The sequence below is a fragment of the Labrus bergylta genome, chromosome 12, assembly GCF_963930695.1.
Source record: "Labrus bergylta chromosome 12, fLabBer1.1, whole genome shotgun sequence".
NCBI lineage: Eukaryota > Metazoa > Chordata > Actinopteri > Labriformes > Labridae > Labrus > Labrus bergylta.
The window spans coordinates 20,106,348-20,123,086 of NC_089206.1; the positions used below are offsets into that span (position 1 = coordinate 20,106,348).

Consider the following 16,739-nt stretch of genomic DNA (forward strand, 5'->3'; position numbering starts at 1 on the left):
GGACACTGGAGGAACTGCAGCTGTAAAGTTGGACATTTTAACTTAGAACTCTATGGGGACTGACTCACTGCAGGAGACAGACTCTAGTGGACACTATATTATAGTACATGTTCTGTTATTACATCATAAGTGATAGAAAGTCTGGATTCTTAAAGCGACAGCACGTAGCTCTCTCCTCTGTTTGCAGTAATCAGCTCCAGATGTTGCAGCTCGACCTGAATATTGTGCAGAACTTTTCCTGCTGCTCTCGTCCTTCTCTGCACTCTCTCCCCTCCCCCTCCCTCGTTCCCCACATGAGATGCTGTGATCAGGTCAGGCTGTAGGTCAGGAGGTGCGATGATGTCATAGCGATGTCGGGGGGGGAGCTGCAGCAACGAGCCAAACAGATGACTCATGGGGGTTTTTGGGGCAAAAAGAGCATCAACCACTGACACGCACTTTCCCCAAACGGTGGCACACACACACACATATAAGGGGGGGGGGGGGGTCTGCGGCAGTCTGTGTCCGTATATGGGCTCCGACAGACTCGCTGCTCTGTGGTCTGACGGGAATGTTTGCAGATTCCTCTCATGTTTAGTGGCTCTGTTTGTGTGAGAGAGGGAGGCACACACACACATACACACACACACACACACACACACACACACACACACACACACACACACACACACACACACACACACAACTGCAGGTTGATCGACAGTCAAAAGAGATAAGTTGACATCACTTGAATCACCTTTAGAAAGATTTTAAAAAGATTTAAAAAGGTTCAAAGGTTCGAAAAACTTTATTGTCTATCACATTGTGACAGAAAATGACCTTTTGTTGAGGCTCAACATGAAAACAAACATTCACACTAACCTCGCATCAGGTCATAAATAGCTAAAAGTACCCTAAATAGGTGAAAACACACATGCACAGCATTTAAAAAATATTGCTTATCTAGCCTTGTTAAAATGTGTATTGCAGTCATTTAATTTTTAAATAATAATAATAAGTCAAACTAATTTTCACTGCAGGTTCAAACTCTCTGCTCATTGAAACGGGTATAACTGAAAAGCTAAATAAAGTTTCAGCGCCAGAGAAACGTCCGGGGAGCAGCTCCATGTTTCTATACTGAGTTATTCCCCCGTCTCTCCTACACCTGTTTGACGTGTTGCTTCATGGTGTGATCTTTGTGCCGTTCATCGGTCTCTGTGGATATCTCTTGTTCTGCACGCCTCTCTGCTTCAGCTACTGACCACGGACAAGAGAAGCCAAAATCAAATAGTGCCCTCCACTGGTTAAGAAATGGGTGTTTTGCAATATATGTTTTTGTCACATCGATGAATGTTTTCTATTTGTGTTTGTGTTGTGACGTATCGTTACGTCCCCTAGTGGTTTATTTAATCTTTCAGCTAAAGATCTGCAGACTTTAGGAGATGAAGTATTTCAAAATACTCCAACAGTCACTTCAGATCACATAGACACGTTTCCTCTGGTAGATCCCTCCTCTCCTGCTCAGACTTCTTGGTGTCCTCTCGGTCTGTTCAGACCGTGTTGTGGTCGTGTGTTTGTGCTGGCTGACAGGCCGCAATGTGACACACCTTCACCTGAGCTGATCCGCATTCCTGCTGCAGGTTCAAACCCGTGGCGCTCATGCACGCTGTGCTCATGCACGCTGCGCTCATGCACGCTGCGCTCACGCCCCCCAATCAGAGCGCATGATGAATGTTTTCTCTTTGTCTGCAGGCCTCGTTTCTCTCTCCTGTCTCTCATGTCTTCATTCCTCTGCAGACTGAGTTCCACCCCGTTGCTATAACGATCTGGTTACCATGGTGGTGGGTCACCCAAACAGGCCCTCGGTCTGACCCTGTTCTGCTTTATCACCGTTTATCATCGGGTGTTTTTCCACTGGGAGCTGCTCACAGACAGACAGACAGACAGACAGACAGACAGACAGTGCATGTGTTAGATCTGCTTATTTCACCTCTTTTAGTTTCCTGTTAGCTGTTCTCTCCATTCTGTTGCATGGAATTTAACCCTCCCCTCTTTGGGTTTAGGACCCCCCCCCCACACACACACATATCTCGACCCTGTCCTCAGACTCTCGGCCAAACCTCTCTCAGACCCTCCCTCTGCAGCCTTAAAATATTCAGCCTTTTCAGCAGCCAAAGCCCCCGAACCGCAGCCCCCACTCTGAGGCATAAACACAGAAGAAGAAACAGAATGATTAAAGATCTCTGAGCTGCTGTTACCAACGTTAGCCCAGAAGAAGAAGAAGAAGAGGTCAGGCTGTCTCACAGTGAGCAGAGCTGTCTCTTCTGTTTTCATGTTTCTCTATAAAGGCTGACATCACAGACAAACTGCTAACAGCTGCTGTCACACACACACACACACACACACACACACACACACACACACACACACACACACACACACACACACACACACACACACACACACTTTATAAACAGACCCCAAACCTTCCAGACCCCCTGCACAAAGACAGAAACCCCTCCAGTCCTGATATCCATCATCACCTCCAGCCCCGACAATCACAACTTCTCCTCCTTAACTTTGTTCTCATCAGTCAGCAGGGAGAGCTCCACCCTTTCCTGCAGGCTCGACCTGCAATCATCCTGCTGATCTACTGCCTCTTGTGCAACGTGTGTGTGTGTGTGTGTGTGTTTGTGTGTGTGTCTGTGTGTGTCTGTGTGTGTTCCTTCCTCATGCCCAGGCGAGCCCCTTGTTCCCTTGTTGCATCACTCTCTCGTGTTTCTGCTGAAATTCCTGGGTGATGTCGGGGAGCTGGAACATGTTATAGGATGTGCCGTTATGTGTTAATGTTTATATGTCAGAGATATTCTAAATCGTCACTCATTTATGCAACTTTTGCAGAAAGATTGTTCTGAGAAATTACATCAAAGCTTGTCATGACATGTCCGTTATCCCCCCCCCCCGATGACTCCTCAGCCGATAGTTGCTTCATGTAGTTTAATGTGTTCATAAGGGTCTGTCATCTGAGAGAAGTACAGACTAAGTCCCTTCATTTGAGTGGCAGCGTTAAAAATGGAGGCAATTTAAGATGTTTGAGCCCCCCTGCCCCTCCCCCCTCCCCTGATTAAAGAACGGTAGAGAGATGGATGTTAACAGTCACGGTGCTGTCATTCTGAAGTCAGATTAAAATCTCTTTTGAAGACCCTTAAGGAGGAAGTGAACATTCCTCTGTATGCCTCCTCCTCCTTAAACATGAAGCTTTACATTAGAGTACAGAGACAGTCCAGAGGGAAACATGCAGCCTCCACTGAGCTTTAAATAAAGAGATTTAGATCACAATGTTTGAGTAGTGGTCTGTCTCTCTTCATGTTCTCTGGGAGAGTGCTAGTCCTTTCTTTATATTGTCCAAAGCATCGTTGTTATCTTTCTAAAACCTTCCTCTCTCTCCCTCCCTCTGCTCTCCAGACTCTAAGGCCATTGTGGATGGGAACCTGAAGCTGATCCTGGGTCTGATATGGACCCTGATCCTGCACTACTCCATCTCCATGCCCATGTGGGACGAGGACGAGGAGACGGACGAGGGCAGACAGAAGACGCCGAAGCAGAGGCTGCTGGGATGGATCCAGAACAAACTGCCCGAGCTCCCCATCACCAACTTCCACAAGGACTGGCAGACGGGCCGGGCTCTGGGAGCGCTGGTGGACAGCTGTGCTCCAGGTGAGTGTTGTAGAGACGAGCTGTGTTGGTGTGTGTGTCCGGGGGTCTGATGGATGACAAAGAGCAGGATGTGTTTGTGTGTGATGAGCATGTGTTTCCCTCAAAGGTCTGAAATCAACACCAACAAAGAGCTCAAAACATCTGTGAGGAGGATCGAGCGCCGTCACACTTTCGGAGAGTTTCAGGACCATCCCAAAAAACACGTCTGAAAACACTTCTCATGACCTTTAAAGCACACTGAGCACGCACTCTCCATGCAGAGCTCACAGCTGGACAATATGTAGAAAGGAGACAATATGTAGAAAGGATCTTAACAGATAGAGAAGCTGCAGCTGGATCAGGTCTAAAGGACTGTGTGTTTGTGGAGCTCAGTCCGGCTCTCCTCACACTAACAGCTCCCTCAGATTTAAACATTAATATTCACGTTTCCTCTATTTGAATCATTTAGTCTCCCGTGTCCCCCTGACCCACCTGATGGATGCTGGTTTCAGGGGCCCCCCTGTGAGTCTTTTCCTAAAGGGCCCAAACAGATTCTAGAACCCTTCCTGTCTTCAGGATCAGCTCTGAGCGGTTCCCGGACCTGCATGTGGGTCTATCCGTCTGACCCCCCCCCCACCCCCCAGCAGGGACTTATTTGTTTTTAAGATTTATTTTTTGGGCTTTTTCGTGCCTTTAATTCAGAGGGAGGACAGTGGATAGAGTCGGCACCAGCGCGCCCCAGCAGGGACTTTTTAAGTTTGGAAAAATGTCCCCGTAACTTCATAGACTTTGGTCCCGGGGAATTTCCCCAAAGGTTTCTAGTCTCTGCACGGGGGGAAAGTTCTGCTCTCAAAGTGAGTCTGTCTTTCTAACCGTCTGCAGATCTGAGGTCAGCTCGGGGAACGCTTCAGTGTTTAACTCTCACCTGTGTGGGACGTAAAAGAAGGAGGGAGGAGGGGGAGGAGCCTTGAACCTTATCATTATGGTCCTGTAAAAAGGGAGGACAGCGAGGAGGGGCAGGACAGAAAGGAGGGGGAGGACAGAGAAAGGGAGGAGGGGGAGCCTTGAACCTTCTCATTATGCTCCTATAAAAAGGGAGGAGGGGGAGGACAGAGAGGAGGGGGGGAACAGAGAAAGGGAGGAGGGGGGAACAGAGAAAGGGAGGAGGGGGTGTAGGTAAAGGAGAGTGAGGGTTTCTGTTTACATGCTCGGGATGTTTGGCATACCTGTGGATCACCAGCAGCCTGCAGATAAAGATCCAACTGGAGATTTCCTCCCCCCTGCCCCCCCCCCCCCCCCCCTATAAAGCTTTCCAACATCATCAGAAATAAAAACATCCAGGCGTGTGAGTCGGTTTGAACAGAGTAAATAAACGTCTGACACAGTTTGAGCTGATGGTAGAAATGAAGGTCAGACGTACAACCTCGCAGATTCACCTTCACACTCACACATGGTTGAAATTCTCTGCTTATCTTCTGGACGTCTTCAAGGCTCGATGTGGAGTCTGCACAGTCCCACAGACACGTTCCTCTTCATGTCTGATTAAACGTTCTTCTGTTTCATCATGAAAGGGTTCATCTCTAGATGTTGGCCATATTGTCTCTATGGTCTCTCTGTATTCTCCTGCTGCTCCCTGTGTGACCTCCAGCTCTGCTCCTCTCTCTCTCTCCTGCAGGTCTGTGTCCTGACTGGGACCAGTGGGATCAGACCAAACCAGTCGCTAACGCCCGCGAGGCCATGCAGCAAGCCGACGACTGGCTGGGCATCCCACAGGTAAGAAAAAAGAAAACAACCTTTAAAAGAGTCATAGAATAACATTTTAAATAAAGTGTTTGGATAGAGCAGATATTCAGATCATTTTATGAGATGTAGTGTGTTCTGTTTTTTTGGTTTCTGGTGTGTGCGTGTGCGTGTGCGTGTGTGTGTGTGTGTGTGAGATTGGCAGTGTGTTGGCAGCTGGCACAGCATGGCGTGCTGACTATGAGCTCTGTGGTCGCTGCTGCTTCCGTCTTTAGATCACAAACTGTCTGTTGGTCTCCTGCTGTCTCTGGTTCTGCTATCAGACTGTGTGTGTGTGTGTGTGTGTGTGTGTGTGTGTGTGGGCTGTATGATCAGACAGAGAGTGTGTGATGAGTGTGTGTCTGCCGCTGTACGTGTGAATCGGTCTCAGGTACCCTCTGAGCTCAGGAAGTCGTTGGTTTGTAGTTTTGATCTTTTAATCACAACATGTCTGTAGTTGATTCGTCTCCATGGAAACCAATCCGACCCTGCAGGCCGTGCAGCTGCAGACTATCTTCAATAAACACTTCTTCTTCTTCTTCTTCTTCTTCTCCTCTCAGGTGATCACACCCGAGGAGATCGTCGACCCCAATGTGGACGAGCACTCAGTCATGACCTACCTGTCCCAGTTCCCCAAAGCCAAACTGAAGCCTGGAGCACCTCTACGGCCCAAACTCAACCCCAAGAAGGCCCGCGCCTACGGGCCAGGTACACACACACACACACACACACACACACACACACACACACACACACACACACACACACACACACACACACACACACACACACACACACACACACAGCAGCTGTTTTGAGCTCAGCAGCTGCATCAGTTTAGAGCAGGAAGGATTTGGATGTTTACAGCCGTCAGAAAGTGAGAGACGCTCCAAGAGGATTCAGGCTATGATTGTGTTTAGAGCAGAGAACATTTCAGCCTCTCTGAGTCACTCCTAAACATCCACAGGAGAGTCTTCAGAGTGATTTCACTTTAAAGAGTCCAGGTTTGTCCTCTGAGATCAAACAGAAGAGAGGAGTAGTAGTTGAAAATGAATCTGAAGGATCCTCTCTCCTCTCTTCTGTATTTGGATCATCATTGTGCAGAGATGCAGCTTCACAGCGAGCTGAGATCTGCACAGAGCTCTGCTCCAAAACAAACAGAGCTGCTTATTAAACTAGTCAAAGATTCATGTTAGTGATCTAACGCTCTCTGTTAGAGTGTCTGCGGCTGCCAGCTGAGCAGCTGCTCACTTTGGCTCAGCTGAAAAGTGAAACAGATGATTCAAAAACTTCATCCTGTAAAACGTCAAGTAAGAAGACAGGTCCTCGACAATGTGGTCGCAGGTTCTACTCTCGATCCCGATGCTGCTCGGTGCAGACCCCCCCCATTTGATCTTTTCGCTGACTCAGAACACGTCACATACAGTTTATGTTCAAGTTAAAACATTTAAATCTGATGAAACATTTCAGAATCTCTTTACATGCACACACACACACTCTCTCACACACACACACACACACACACACACACACACACACACACACACACACTAGGTCGTGTTATAACGCCTCTCTCTGTCTGTGGTGGCGTGCAGGCGTGGAGCCCGTGGGTAACGTGGTGATGAAGAAGGCCGTGTTCACCGTGGAGACCATCAGTGCAGGGCTGGGCGAGGTTCTGGTTTATGTGGAGGATCCTGCAGGACACCGAGAGGAGGTCAGACGCTCACCATCAGGAGATCTTCAGATTTGGTCTTTCAAACTTTCAGCACTTTGTTAACTTTTTCAAAATGTCCTCCAGGCTAAAGTGACGGCCAACAACGACAAGAACCGAACCTACTCCGTCTACTACATCCCCAAAGTCACCGGCATGCACAAGGTGAGCCCGCTCAGGTCGGACCCGTCTGCTACTCTTTAGCCATACTGCACTCGGCTGACAGCTGGACAGACTTTAAACATGACATCGACTCAGGCTGCTAATTCTTTTGAGTTTCCGAGTTGTTCCGAGGCGTTCACCTACTCTGAAACTCTTCCAATGTTTCTGACACTACCTGAACGCAGCAAAAGTCTGAGTTTCCCCCTGTGATTTGATTGGTTAAGTAGCCTGTGATCCAAACGAATGAGCAGAGGTCTCTCTCTCTCTCTCTCTCTCTCTCTCTATATATATATATATTTATATATATATATCTCTATTTCTCTCACTCTGCCTCTCTTTCTCCCTTTTTTGCTCTTTTCTCTCTCTCTTATTGTTTTCTGTCTAATAACAGAAAAAGTTTCACTTCTCTTCTTCCATGGAAATGACTCTCTCTCCCTCCCTCTCTCACTTCCTCAAAGCTGCAGACTTTCTCTCTCATGACGGTTACTGTTAGAGAAAGCTGTGGTGGTCATTAAAACACCATGTTGTTGTTGTTACCTGTGGAGGACAGAAATCTCCGCTTTGCAAAAAAGAAAATGAACGACTGTAGAAATGTATAAAAACAGATCCTCATTGAGTCGTGTTACACATCACAGAATCTGATGTGAGGGTTAGAGGGTTATACTGCGTTGATATTTTCATCAGGAGTGATGGAGCTCAAATGAAAGATTAAGAGCTTTAAAGAACATGTTGCATGAAAAGGCCAGAATTAGGAAGTTTATTAACGTGTCTGAATATTAACCACAGTTATTTATTCTTCATCAAAGTGTCCTGCATGATCAGCAGAGTGTAACAGTTATTATTCATCCCCGCCATGAGAGATGGATTCATAATGTTTAGGGTGTTAGTTTTGGTGTTTGCTGCGTCTCTTGCTGAAGGGGTTAAAGATGTTTGATGCTGCAGGTTGGATGTTTCTGACAGAAGGGCGACTTTGTAAAGACGTCTGAGAGCATCCTAACGATGTGGACCTGGTAGATGGTCTGAACGTCTCCTCTCTGCTCTGCAGGTGACCGTGCTGTTTGCAGGTCAGCACATCTCAAAGAGCCCCTTCGAGGTGGAGATCGGCATGGCTCAGGGAGACTCCAGCAAAGCCACGGCTCAGGGACCGGGTCTGGAGCCGTCCGGGAACATCGCCAACAAGGCCACGTACTTTGACGTGTACACAGCCGGTGAGTTCCTCTGCTCGTCTGCTCTTTAGAAAACTCTGCGTCAGAACACACCCATCACGTCCTGCTCCCTCCCTAAAGGTGCCGGCGTGGGCGAGGTGGAGGTGGTGATCATGGATCCTGTAGGTAAGAAGAACACGGTGACTTGCACCATCGAGGACAAAGGGAACAGCAGTTACCGCTGCACCTACAAACCCACGCAGGAGGGGCAGCACATCGTCTACGTCACCTTCTCCGGGGGGCCGATCGCCAAGAGCCCCTTCACCGTCACCGTCGGGGAGGGTAAGACTAAACCCTCCGTTATCATGATCATAGACTGTAGAGGTGTTCAGGGTGTGCTTCAACACTTTCACCTTTAAATGAAATAACAGGAAGAAGGTCACAACATTCATGAGAAGATTATAAAGCTACAAATCAGATTTAAAGAATAATCTCTGTTTCTTCTTCTCTGGTGTCTGACGCTCTGCTGTTTCTTTTTTCTGATGTCCTCTTCTTCTTCTCCTCCTTCTGATTGGTGTCCTTCCTTTTCTCCTCCTCTTCCTTCTGCTCCTCTGACAGCGGCGTGCTGGTTTCTGTCCTCTCTCTGGATCGGCCTCTTCCTTCTGTTGTCACTTCCTGTTTCCTGGGATCTCTCTTCGGTACCTGTGTTTGTGTGTGTGCGCATGTGTGTGTGTGTGCATGTGTGTGTGTGTGTGCATGTGTGTGCGCGTGCATGTGTGTGCGTGTGTGTTTGCACGTCTTTACTCTGTTCACCTGTGCTGTTTCTTTCACTTTCGAATAAGACTGTCATTAAAGGTTAGCATGTTATTATCTATGAGCTCTAAATTACAGAGAGTCTCTGCTGAGTGTCATTTAGGGAATACAACCCACGACCAGCATGTTAGTCTGTAATGACACCGGATAAAGAGTGCCTTAAACATCAACCTGCAGCTTCAACTAGGACTTTACAAATAACTTCACATATTCATTCTTCAAGTGACACAGAGACGTTTGTAATATAAGAATTATTGATGAATCCTGCAGCGGTCTTTTCCATGCAGCATATCTCGGCCTGTACATCAGCCTCTGTTCCTGTGGGGTTTCCTTTGCTTCCTGCAGGGGCATCCAGCTGTGACTCAGCAGCTCGTCTTTTATAATCAGCAGATATGAAGAATAACTTCTCTTCCTGTGCGAGGATAACGGCTCACTTCCTCCTCCGTGGGCGCATTCTGCACCCTGAGATAGAGACGAGGCAGAGGAGGGAGGGTGTGGTGAAGACAGGAACAGCCTTTAAATGATGGATACAGGCAGAGGAGGGGGTGTGGTGAAGACAGGAACAGCCTTTAAATGATGGATACAGGCAGAGGAGGGGGTGTGGTGAAGACAGGAACAGCCTTTAAATGATGGATACAGTCAGAGGAGGGAGGATGTGGTGTAGAGGGAACAGCCTCAGAAATCCTTTAAATGATGGATGTAACGCTCACATGGAAATACTTTGGGTTTCACATCATTCAGCCTGCACCTCATTTCTCCTCTCCCCACTGAAACCCTGAACTCACACATGTTCTGACTGACTCTGTGTGTGCGTGTGGGTGTGTGCGTGTGTGTGTGTGCGCGTGTGTGTGTGTGTGCGTGTGCGTGTGTGTGTGTGTGTGTCTCCACAGCCTGTAACCCCAGCCTCTGCAAAGCAAAGGGTCGTGGTCTGCAGCCGAAGGGCCTGAGAGTGAAGGAGACGGCCGACTTCAAAGTTTACACCAAAGGAGCGGGAACAGGAGAGCTCAAAGTGTCCATCAAAGGACCGAGTGAGTCCGTCTGAACACACACACACACACACACACACACACACACTCCTTACAATGTTGTAGGGGAGAAATAAAGCCAGAATTGCTTATTATTATTTAATAAATATTTAATGTTACATACTTTATAAATTCCAGAGGGAAGTTCTGGTTCCAACCGAAGTCCCTGCAGACTGAGCTTCAGCCATACATAAACAATCGGCCAATCAGGAGAGCACATTTCACTTATTACTGTAAAACTTCTAATAACAGCTCAGGTTATTTTATGACCCTGCCCTTATTTGGAACAGGCGTCGACACGAGGCAGACCTTTGGATTATTTTCAAACTAAACTCGTTCACAGCAAAAAGAGTAAATCAATAAACAGATTAAAGAAAAGCAGCATGCTGACCTGCGTCACGTCCTGCACGCCATACGAGCATCATTCTGTCGTCTTGGACACATGTAGATGTTCATCTGCTGTCTCTCCTTATTGTTGATCCACACACTGTTCTGACACTAAATGACACACTGAGGCCTTGGACGGAGAGCTGCGTTTAAAACGTGCAGTCACAGCACGCTCATTAAAGGGACCGGGCCTTAAATCAGGATGAGCTTTTATTAGAAGTTTTACGGTAAACTTCCTCAAACAAGACAAGTCAAAGATTGTTTTTTTTTACATAATATAAGAAAGTCTGGCTTTATTTTCTGCTCCTCATGTCTTGAAATAAAATGATGATGGTGACTAACAGGCGACCGTGTCGTGTGGCGTTGTGTTTTCAGAGGGTCTGGACGAGCCGTGTAAGAGGAAAGATCTGGGAGATGATGTTTATGCATTTGATTATTATCCCACCACACCTGGAACGTACAGCATCACCATCACATGGGGAGGACAGCACATCCCCCGCAGGTACACACACACACACACACACACACACACACACACACACACACACACACACACACACACACACACACACACATACACGCACACACGTACACATACACACACATGCACACACATGCACACACACACACATGCACACACACACACACACACACACACACACACACACACACACACACACACACACACACACACACACACACACACTCAGTGACACTGACATCGACTTGTTTTCTCGACTCTCTGTTCAGTCCCATCGAGGTGAAGATCGGTGCTGAGGCGGGCCAGCAGAAGGTGAGGGCGTGGGGTCCGGGTCTGGAGAATGGAATTGTGGGTAAATCTGCCGACTTCGTGGTGGAGGCTGTCGGAGACAACGTCGGCACACTGGGTGAGAGACGAGAGAATGACTGAACCTCCTCTCATGAATGTCTCCTGTAGCTCACTGTGTTTCTTCTTCTCTGCGCAGGTTTCTCTGTTGAAGGTCCGTCTCAGGCAAAGATTGAATGTGACGACAAAGGTGACGGGTCGTGTGATGTGCGTTACTGGCCCACGGAGTCCGGCGAGTATGCCGTGCACGTTCTCTGCAACAACGAGGACATCCAACACTCGCCCTTCATGGCCGAGATCGTCAACCCGCCCGACACAGACTTCTACCCTGACAAGGTAAGCACACCTTCAGAGACAGGACGGGTCAGAACATGAAGTGGACCTCTGCGGGTTACAGATTCTATTCCTCCTTCAAACGTGGGGGGGACAGACTTTGTCTCTAAGCAGAAAAGCGTATTCCTAAATCTGTGTGTGTGTGTGTGTGTGTTTCAGGTGAAGGCGTTCGGTCCAGGTCTGCAGAGCAGCGGTCTGGCTGTTGGGAAGCCAACAGAGTTCACCGTCGATGCCAAACAGGGAGGAAAAGCTCCTCTGAAGATTGTTGCTCAGGTACGTCTGTGTCTGTGTCTGCTCCACATTAAAGGTCCCATATTATGCTTTTTCTGGTTTTATATGCTCTTTAGTGTGTTTTCCATTGTGTCCTGTGCATGTTTAGGCACATCTATGTGCAAAGTCCGCGGAAACGCGGCTGTTAGCTGTAGCATTAGCCGCATATAACGCTCGGTTCTCGCCCCCCTCGATAAAAAATTGTCAGTGTGACGTCATTGTCAGTGTGATATCACTGATCTAAGCCCATTGGCTCGTTGTGGCAAGCCCAGCAGCTCATGTTGTATGCCCGTTAACTTCTGTAGCACGCCCACGATATGCCGTAGCCTGCGGTAGCACAGTAGTGCTGAGGTGCTAATGTTTTTGCTCTCCTCGGAGCCAAAGTGGCTGCATTCCCAATATGGTAAAAGGGTCGGGACATTTCCAAGAACCGTGCTGAGCGACTGACCAATTACGGCAGAGCCGACAGGCCGACCAATCAGATCAGACTTGGCACACGTGGGGACTCTGAACGTGGGCACTTCAGAGCCTTAGAGAGAGAGTCAGAAGCGAGCTGGTGTATGGAGCGGCAGTACATGAAAACAGACACTTACACTTAGAACTTTAGCTATTGTGAACATACTTTAGTAGGTACAGAGATTAAATATATGAACCCCAAAAAGGGCATAATATGACCTCTTTAAAGTCTCTCTGTTTCTTCACAGGACGGTGAAGGTACTCCTGTGGACGTTCAGATTAAAGATAACGGAAATGGCACCTACGCCTGCACCTACACCCCCCGCAAACCTGTGAAACACACCGCCATGGTGTCCTGGGGCGGAGTCAACATCCCAGACAGCCCGTTCAGGGTGAGCACACACACACACACACACACACACACACACACACACACACACACACACACATACAGATGTTTGTTGTATCTGAACGTGTCTGTGTGTTTCTGACCTCAGATGACCATCGGAGCGGGCTGTCATCCTAACAAGGTGAAGGTTTCTGGACCCGGGGTGGCCAAGACCGGACTCAAGGCCTTCGAGCCGACCTACTTCACTGTGGACTGTGCCGAGGCCGGGCAAGGTGAAGACACACGACACCGCTGCATCTCATTGGTTTAAGATAGAGAGAGACCTCAGCTGATTGGGTTAAACCAAACACTCGAGGCTGCTGATTGGCTCTCCATCTTCACGTTGTGACGCTGACGCTCTTCTGTCTCAGGTGACATCAGTATTGGGATTAAGTGCGCCCCCGGTGTGGTGGGACCTGCAGAGGCCGACATCGACTTTGACATCATCAGAAACGACAACGACACGTTCACGGTGAAGTACACTCCGCCCGGCGCCGGCAGCTACACTATCATGGTGCTGTTCGCCGACCAGGTGAGTCTGAGGCAGGTGGTCACGGCGAGAGGACGACGGAGCAGGAGGAGCAGGAGGGCTGAACCCTGTGGTGTGTTGATGTGTTTCAGGCCATTCCCATGACGCCCATCAGGATCAAAGTGGACCCGTCTCATGACGCCAGCAGAGTCAAAGCAGAGGGACCGGGACTGAGCCGCAGCGGTGAGGACGCCATTACCACGTTCAAGTCTACATCCTCCGTTTGTTTACCTTTAATCTGTACGCTTCAAATCAACACTGAAGAACTGTGTGTGTGTGTGTGTGTGTGTGTGTGTGTGTGTGTGTGTGTGTGTGTGTGTGTGTGTGTGTGTGTGTGTGTGTGTGTGTGTGTGTGTGTGTGTGTGTGTGTGTGTGTGTGTGTGTGTGTGTGTGTGTGTGTGTGTGTGTGTGTGTGTGTGTGTGTGTGTGTGTGTGTGTGTGTGTGTGTGTGTGTGTGTGTGTGTGTGTGTGTGTGTGTGTGTGTGTGTGTGTGTGTGTGTGTGTGTGTGTGTGTGTGTGTTTCAGGAGTTGAACTGAACAAGCCCACTCACTTCACCGTCAGCACTAAAGGGGCGGGGAAAGCGAACCTGGACTGTAACTTCAGCGGGCCGACCAAAGGAGAGGCGGTCAAAGACTTCGAAGTCATCAACAACCACGACAACACACACACCGTTAAATACACACCTGTGCAGCAGGTAGGATGACATCATGTCATGTTTGAAACTCAAGCAGGTGGTTAGTAAAGCTTATCATAAAGACAGGAAACGGCTAAAAGACGCCTCCTGACGTCTTTAAAGCGTCTCTGACTTCCTGTCTCATCCTCAAAATGAAACGTTGTGCAATATTTATATTTTTAACTTTCAAACATTCAAATTTTAAAAAATGTGTCGAGTGTCTGAAATTTTGTTCTTTCACACTTCAAGATAAAACTTGTTAGGCTTTTATTTTGAATGTTTGAGCCACTTCCTGTTTCTGTTAGAAGTTTATGTCCTAACCCTCCATCTACCAGAAAGGCCTAACTTTATTTCAAAATAAAAGCACACAACAAGTAAGGTACTGCTTAAGACAGTACAAACTTTTAAAATAAAGGTTTTATTTTAAAATGCTAATTAATGAAAATTAAAATGTAATTAGTTGTGTTAAACTATTGAAATTAAGCGGTTAATCATGATTTTGAAAAGATTCGTTTGACGACCTTTAGTGATAGCACGAGCATCCATGACTCGATCATCTTTTTCTTTAACCTGACCGAGCAGGAGGTCACTGTTAGGAAATGGATTTTAAAAGTTGTGTTAGCAGCATCAGTACTTGTCGGGGTGAAAACAGTCTTTGTTTGATTTCCTGGTTTCCTGTGAAAATGTGGGTTTGATATCATTTTCATGTCTTCAGATCAAAGTTTAAATTTTAATCACTGCAGCTGTTTCTGTCCCGGTCCTCAGGGTCCTCTGGGAGTCGCAGTGACCTACGGAGGAGATCAGATCCCAAAGAGCCCGTTCAACGTGGCCGTGGCCCCGACCCTTGACCTGAGCAAGATCAACGTGTGCGGGCTGGGAGACAGTACGTACCCCTCCCTCCTCCCTTCCCTACATGTGGATCAGTTCTTTTGTTGATATTTATTTGTTTGTGTGGGATCCTGAGTTTTCATTCTTCTGTTCATGGCTCCTCTAATAAAACCCATCCTCTCTGTTTATCGTAGAGATGACCGTCGGCAGGGACCAGGATGTGACCGTCAAATCAAAGGGTGCCGGTGGTCAGGGCAAGGTCGTCGCCAAGGTCACTGGCCCATCAGGGAAACCCATCGCCAGCAAGGTACGACACAAGATGAGGAATAAATGACCCTAACCCTTTAAATTGTTACTACTTTCACTTTTTAGAATTCCTTTAAAAGAGGGATTTTATATTTTAAAGTGATTTTTAATCTTGCCTTGTTTATTATTCTATGACCTGTTTTTAGATTTGCTGTCCTTGTAAAGCACTTTGTAACAAATTTTCGTAAAGTGCTCTATAAATAAAAGATTATTATTATAATAAACGTCCTGCTGAGTCGACCTCTCTCATGATTTCTTTCCTTTACATTCTGTTTGTTTTGGGGGTTTCAGGTGGAGCCGGGTCTGAGTCCTGAGACCAGCCAGGTGAAGTTCATCCCCCGGGAGACCGGCCCCTACCAGGTGGAGCTCACCTACGATGGACTCCCGATCCCCGGATCCCCGTTCACCCCCACAGCGTACCCCACCTCAGACCCCTCCAAGGTCAGACCCTGAGACCGGCAGACGACCTCATTAAGTGTGTATCAAAGAGTAAGACCCTAACCCTTATCGATGACCCCCCTCCTCGCAGGTCCGCTGCTCCGGTCCAGGTTTGGAGCGCGCCAAAGTTGGGGAGAAGGGGGAGTTCATCGTGGACTGTACCAACGCCGGCCCGGCCGATCTGACCATCGAGATCATCTCAGACAGCGGCACGGAGGCCGAGGTCCACATCCAGGACAACGGGGACGGGACCTACACCATCACCTACATCCCCCTGTACCCCGGATCCTACACGCTCACCATCCGCTACGGGGGCCAGGATGTGCCAAACTTCCCCGCTCGGCTCACCGTGGAGCCCGCCGTCGACGCCAGCGGGGTCCGAGTGTTCGGACCTGGAGTTGAGGGGAAAGGTAGGACAGCAAAAACTTCACAGGGTTTAAACATCGGGATCAGGTTTACTCGACCCGTCACCTTCATGTTCTCCGCTCGCTTTTTTTAGGTGTTTTCCGCGAGGCGACCACAGACTTCACCGTGGACGCTCGTGCTCTCACTCAGGCCGGAGGTGACCACATCAAAACACTCATCAGCAACCCGTCCGGCAGCCGCACGGACGCCATGATCACCGACCTGGGAGACGGGACATACAGCGTGGAGTACACGCCATACGAGGAGGGTAAGACGACGTGCGGCGAGCAGGATTTGTTTTTGTTTGTTGTGAGTTGAAGCTCATGTTTGTGCTCTCCTCCTCTCAGGCCCTCACAGCGTGGAGGTCTGCTACGACGGCTCTCCGGCGCCGAAGAGCCCGTTCCGCGTCGCCGTCACTGAAGGCTGCGATCCGGCTCGTGTCCGCGTGCACGGTCCCGGTCTGAAGGGAGGAATCACCAACAAGCCCAACAAGTTCACGGTGGAGACACGGTGAGGGTCATTACAACTTTTACTGAAGAGAGTTTTAGAGTTTCCTGCTTCTGTCTCTAAACCTCCTTCACCTCCGCTC

The 16,739-nt window shown here is 48.4% G+C and overlaps 1 protein-coding gene across 2 annotated transcripts in view; it reads left to right on the forward strand.

Annotated features, from left to right (window-relative positions):
* The window catches only part of flna (filamin A, alpha (actin binding protein 280)), a 46,615-nt gene that overhangs the window by 16,617 nt on the left and 13,259 nt on the right, over positions 1-16,739 (forward strand). For both annotated transcript variants that reach the window (XM_020654431.3, XM_065961585.1), the window contains exons 3-25: positions 3,445-3,696; positions 5,351-5,448; positions 6,015-6,162; positions 7,050-7,168; positions 7,253-7,330; positions 8,373-8,535; positions 8,614-8,814; positions 10,176-10,313; positions 11,073-11,199; positions 11,448-11,584; positions 11,663-11,859; positions 12,016-12,129; positions 12,831-12,974; positions 13,080-13,203; positions 13,342-13,502; positions 13,592-13,682; positions 14,025-14,194; positions 14,939-15,056; positions 15,196-15,308; positions 15,599-15,748; positions 15,837-16,155; positions 16,245-16,418; positions 16,498-16,660. In XM_020654431.3, coding sequence (XP_020510087.2) covers positions 3,445-3,696; positions 5,351-5,448; positions 6,015-6,162; positions 7,050-7,168; positions 7,253-7,330; positions 8,373-8,535; positions 8,614-8,814; positions 10,176-10,313; positions 11,073-11,199; positions 11,448-11,584; positions 11,663-11,859; positions 12,016-12,129; positions 12,831-12,974; positions 13,080-13,203; positions 13,342-13,502; positions 13,592-13,682; positions 14,025-14,194; positions 14,939-15,056; positions 15,196-15,308; positions 15,599-15,748; positions 15,837-16,155; positions 16,245-16,418; positions 16,498-16,660 — 3,499 coding nt within the window. The remainder of the gene's footprint in view (positions 1-3,444; positions 3,697-5,350; positions 5,449-6,014; positions 6,163-7,049; positions 7,169-7,252; positions 7,331-8,372; positions 8,536-8,613; positions 8,815-10,175; positions 10,314-11,072; positions 11,200-11,447; positions 11,585-11,662; positions 11,860-12,015; positions 12,130-12,830; positions 12,975-13,079; positions 13,204-13,341; positions 13,503-13,591; positions 13,683-14,024; positions 14,195-14,938; positions 15,057-15,195; positions 15,309-15,598; positions 15,749-15,836; positions 16,156-16,244; positions 16,419-16,497; positions 16,661-16,739) is intronic.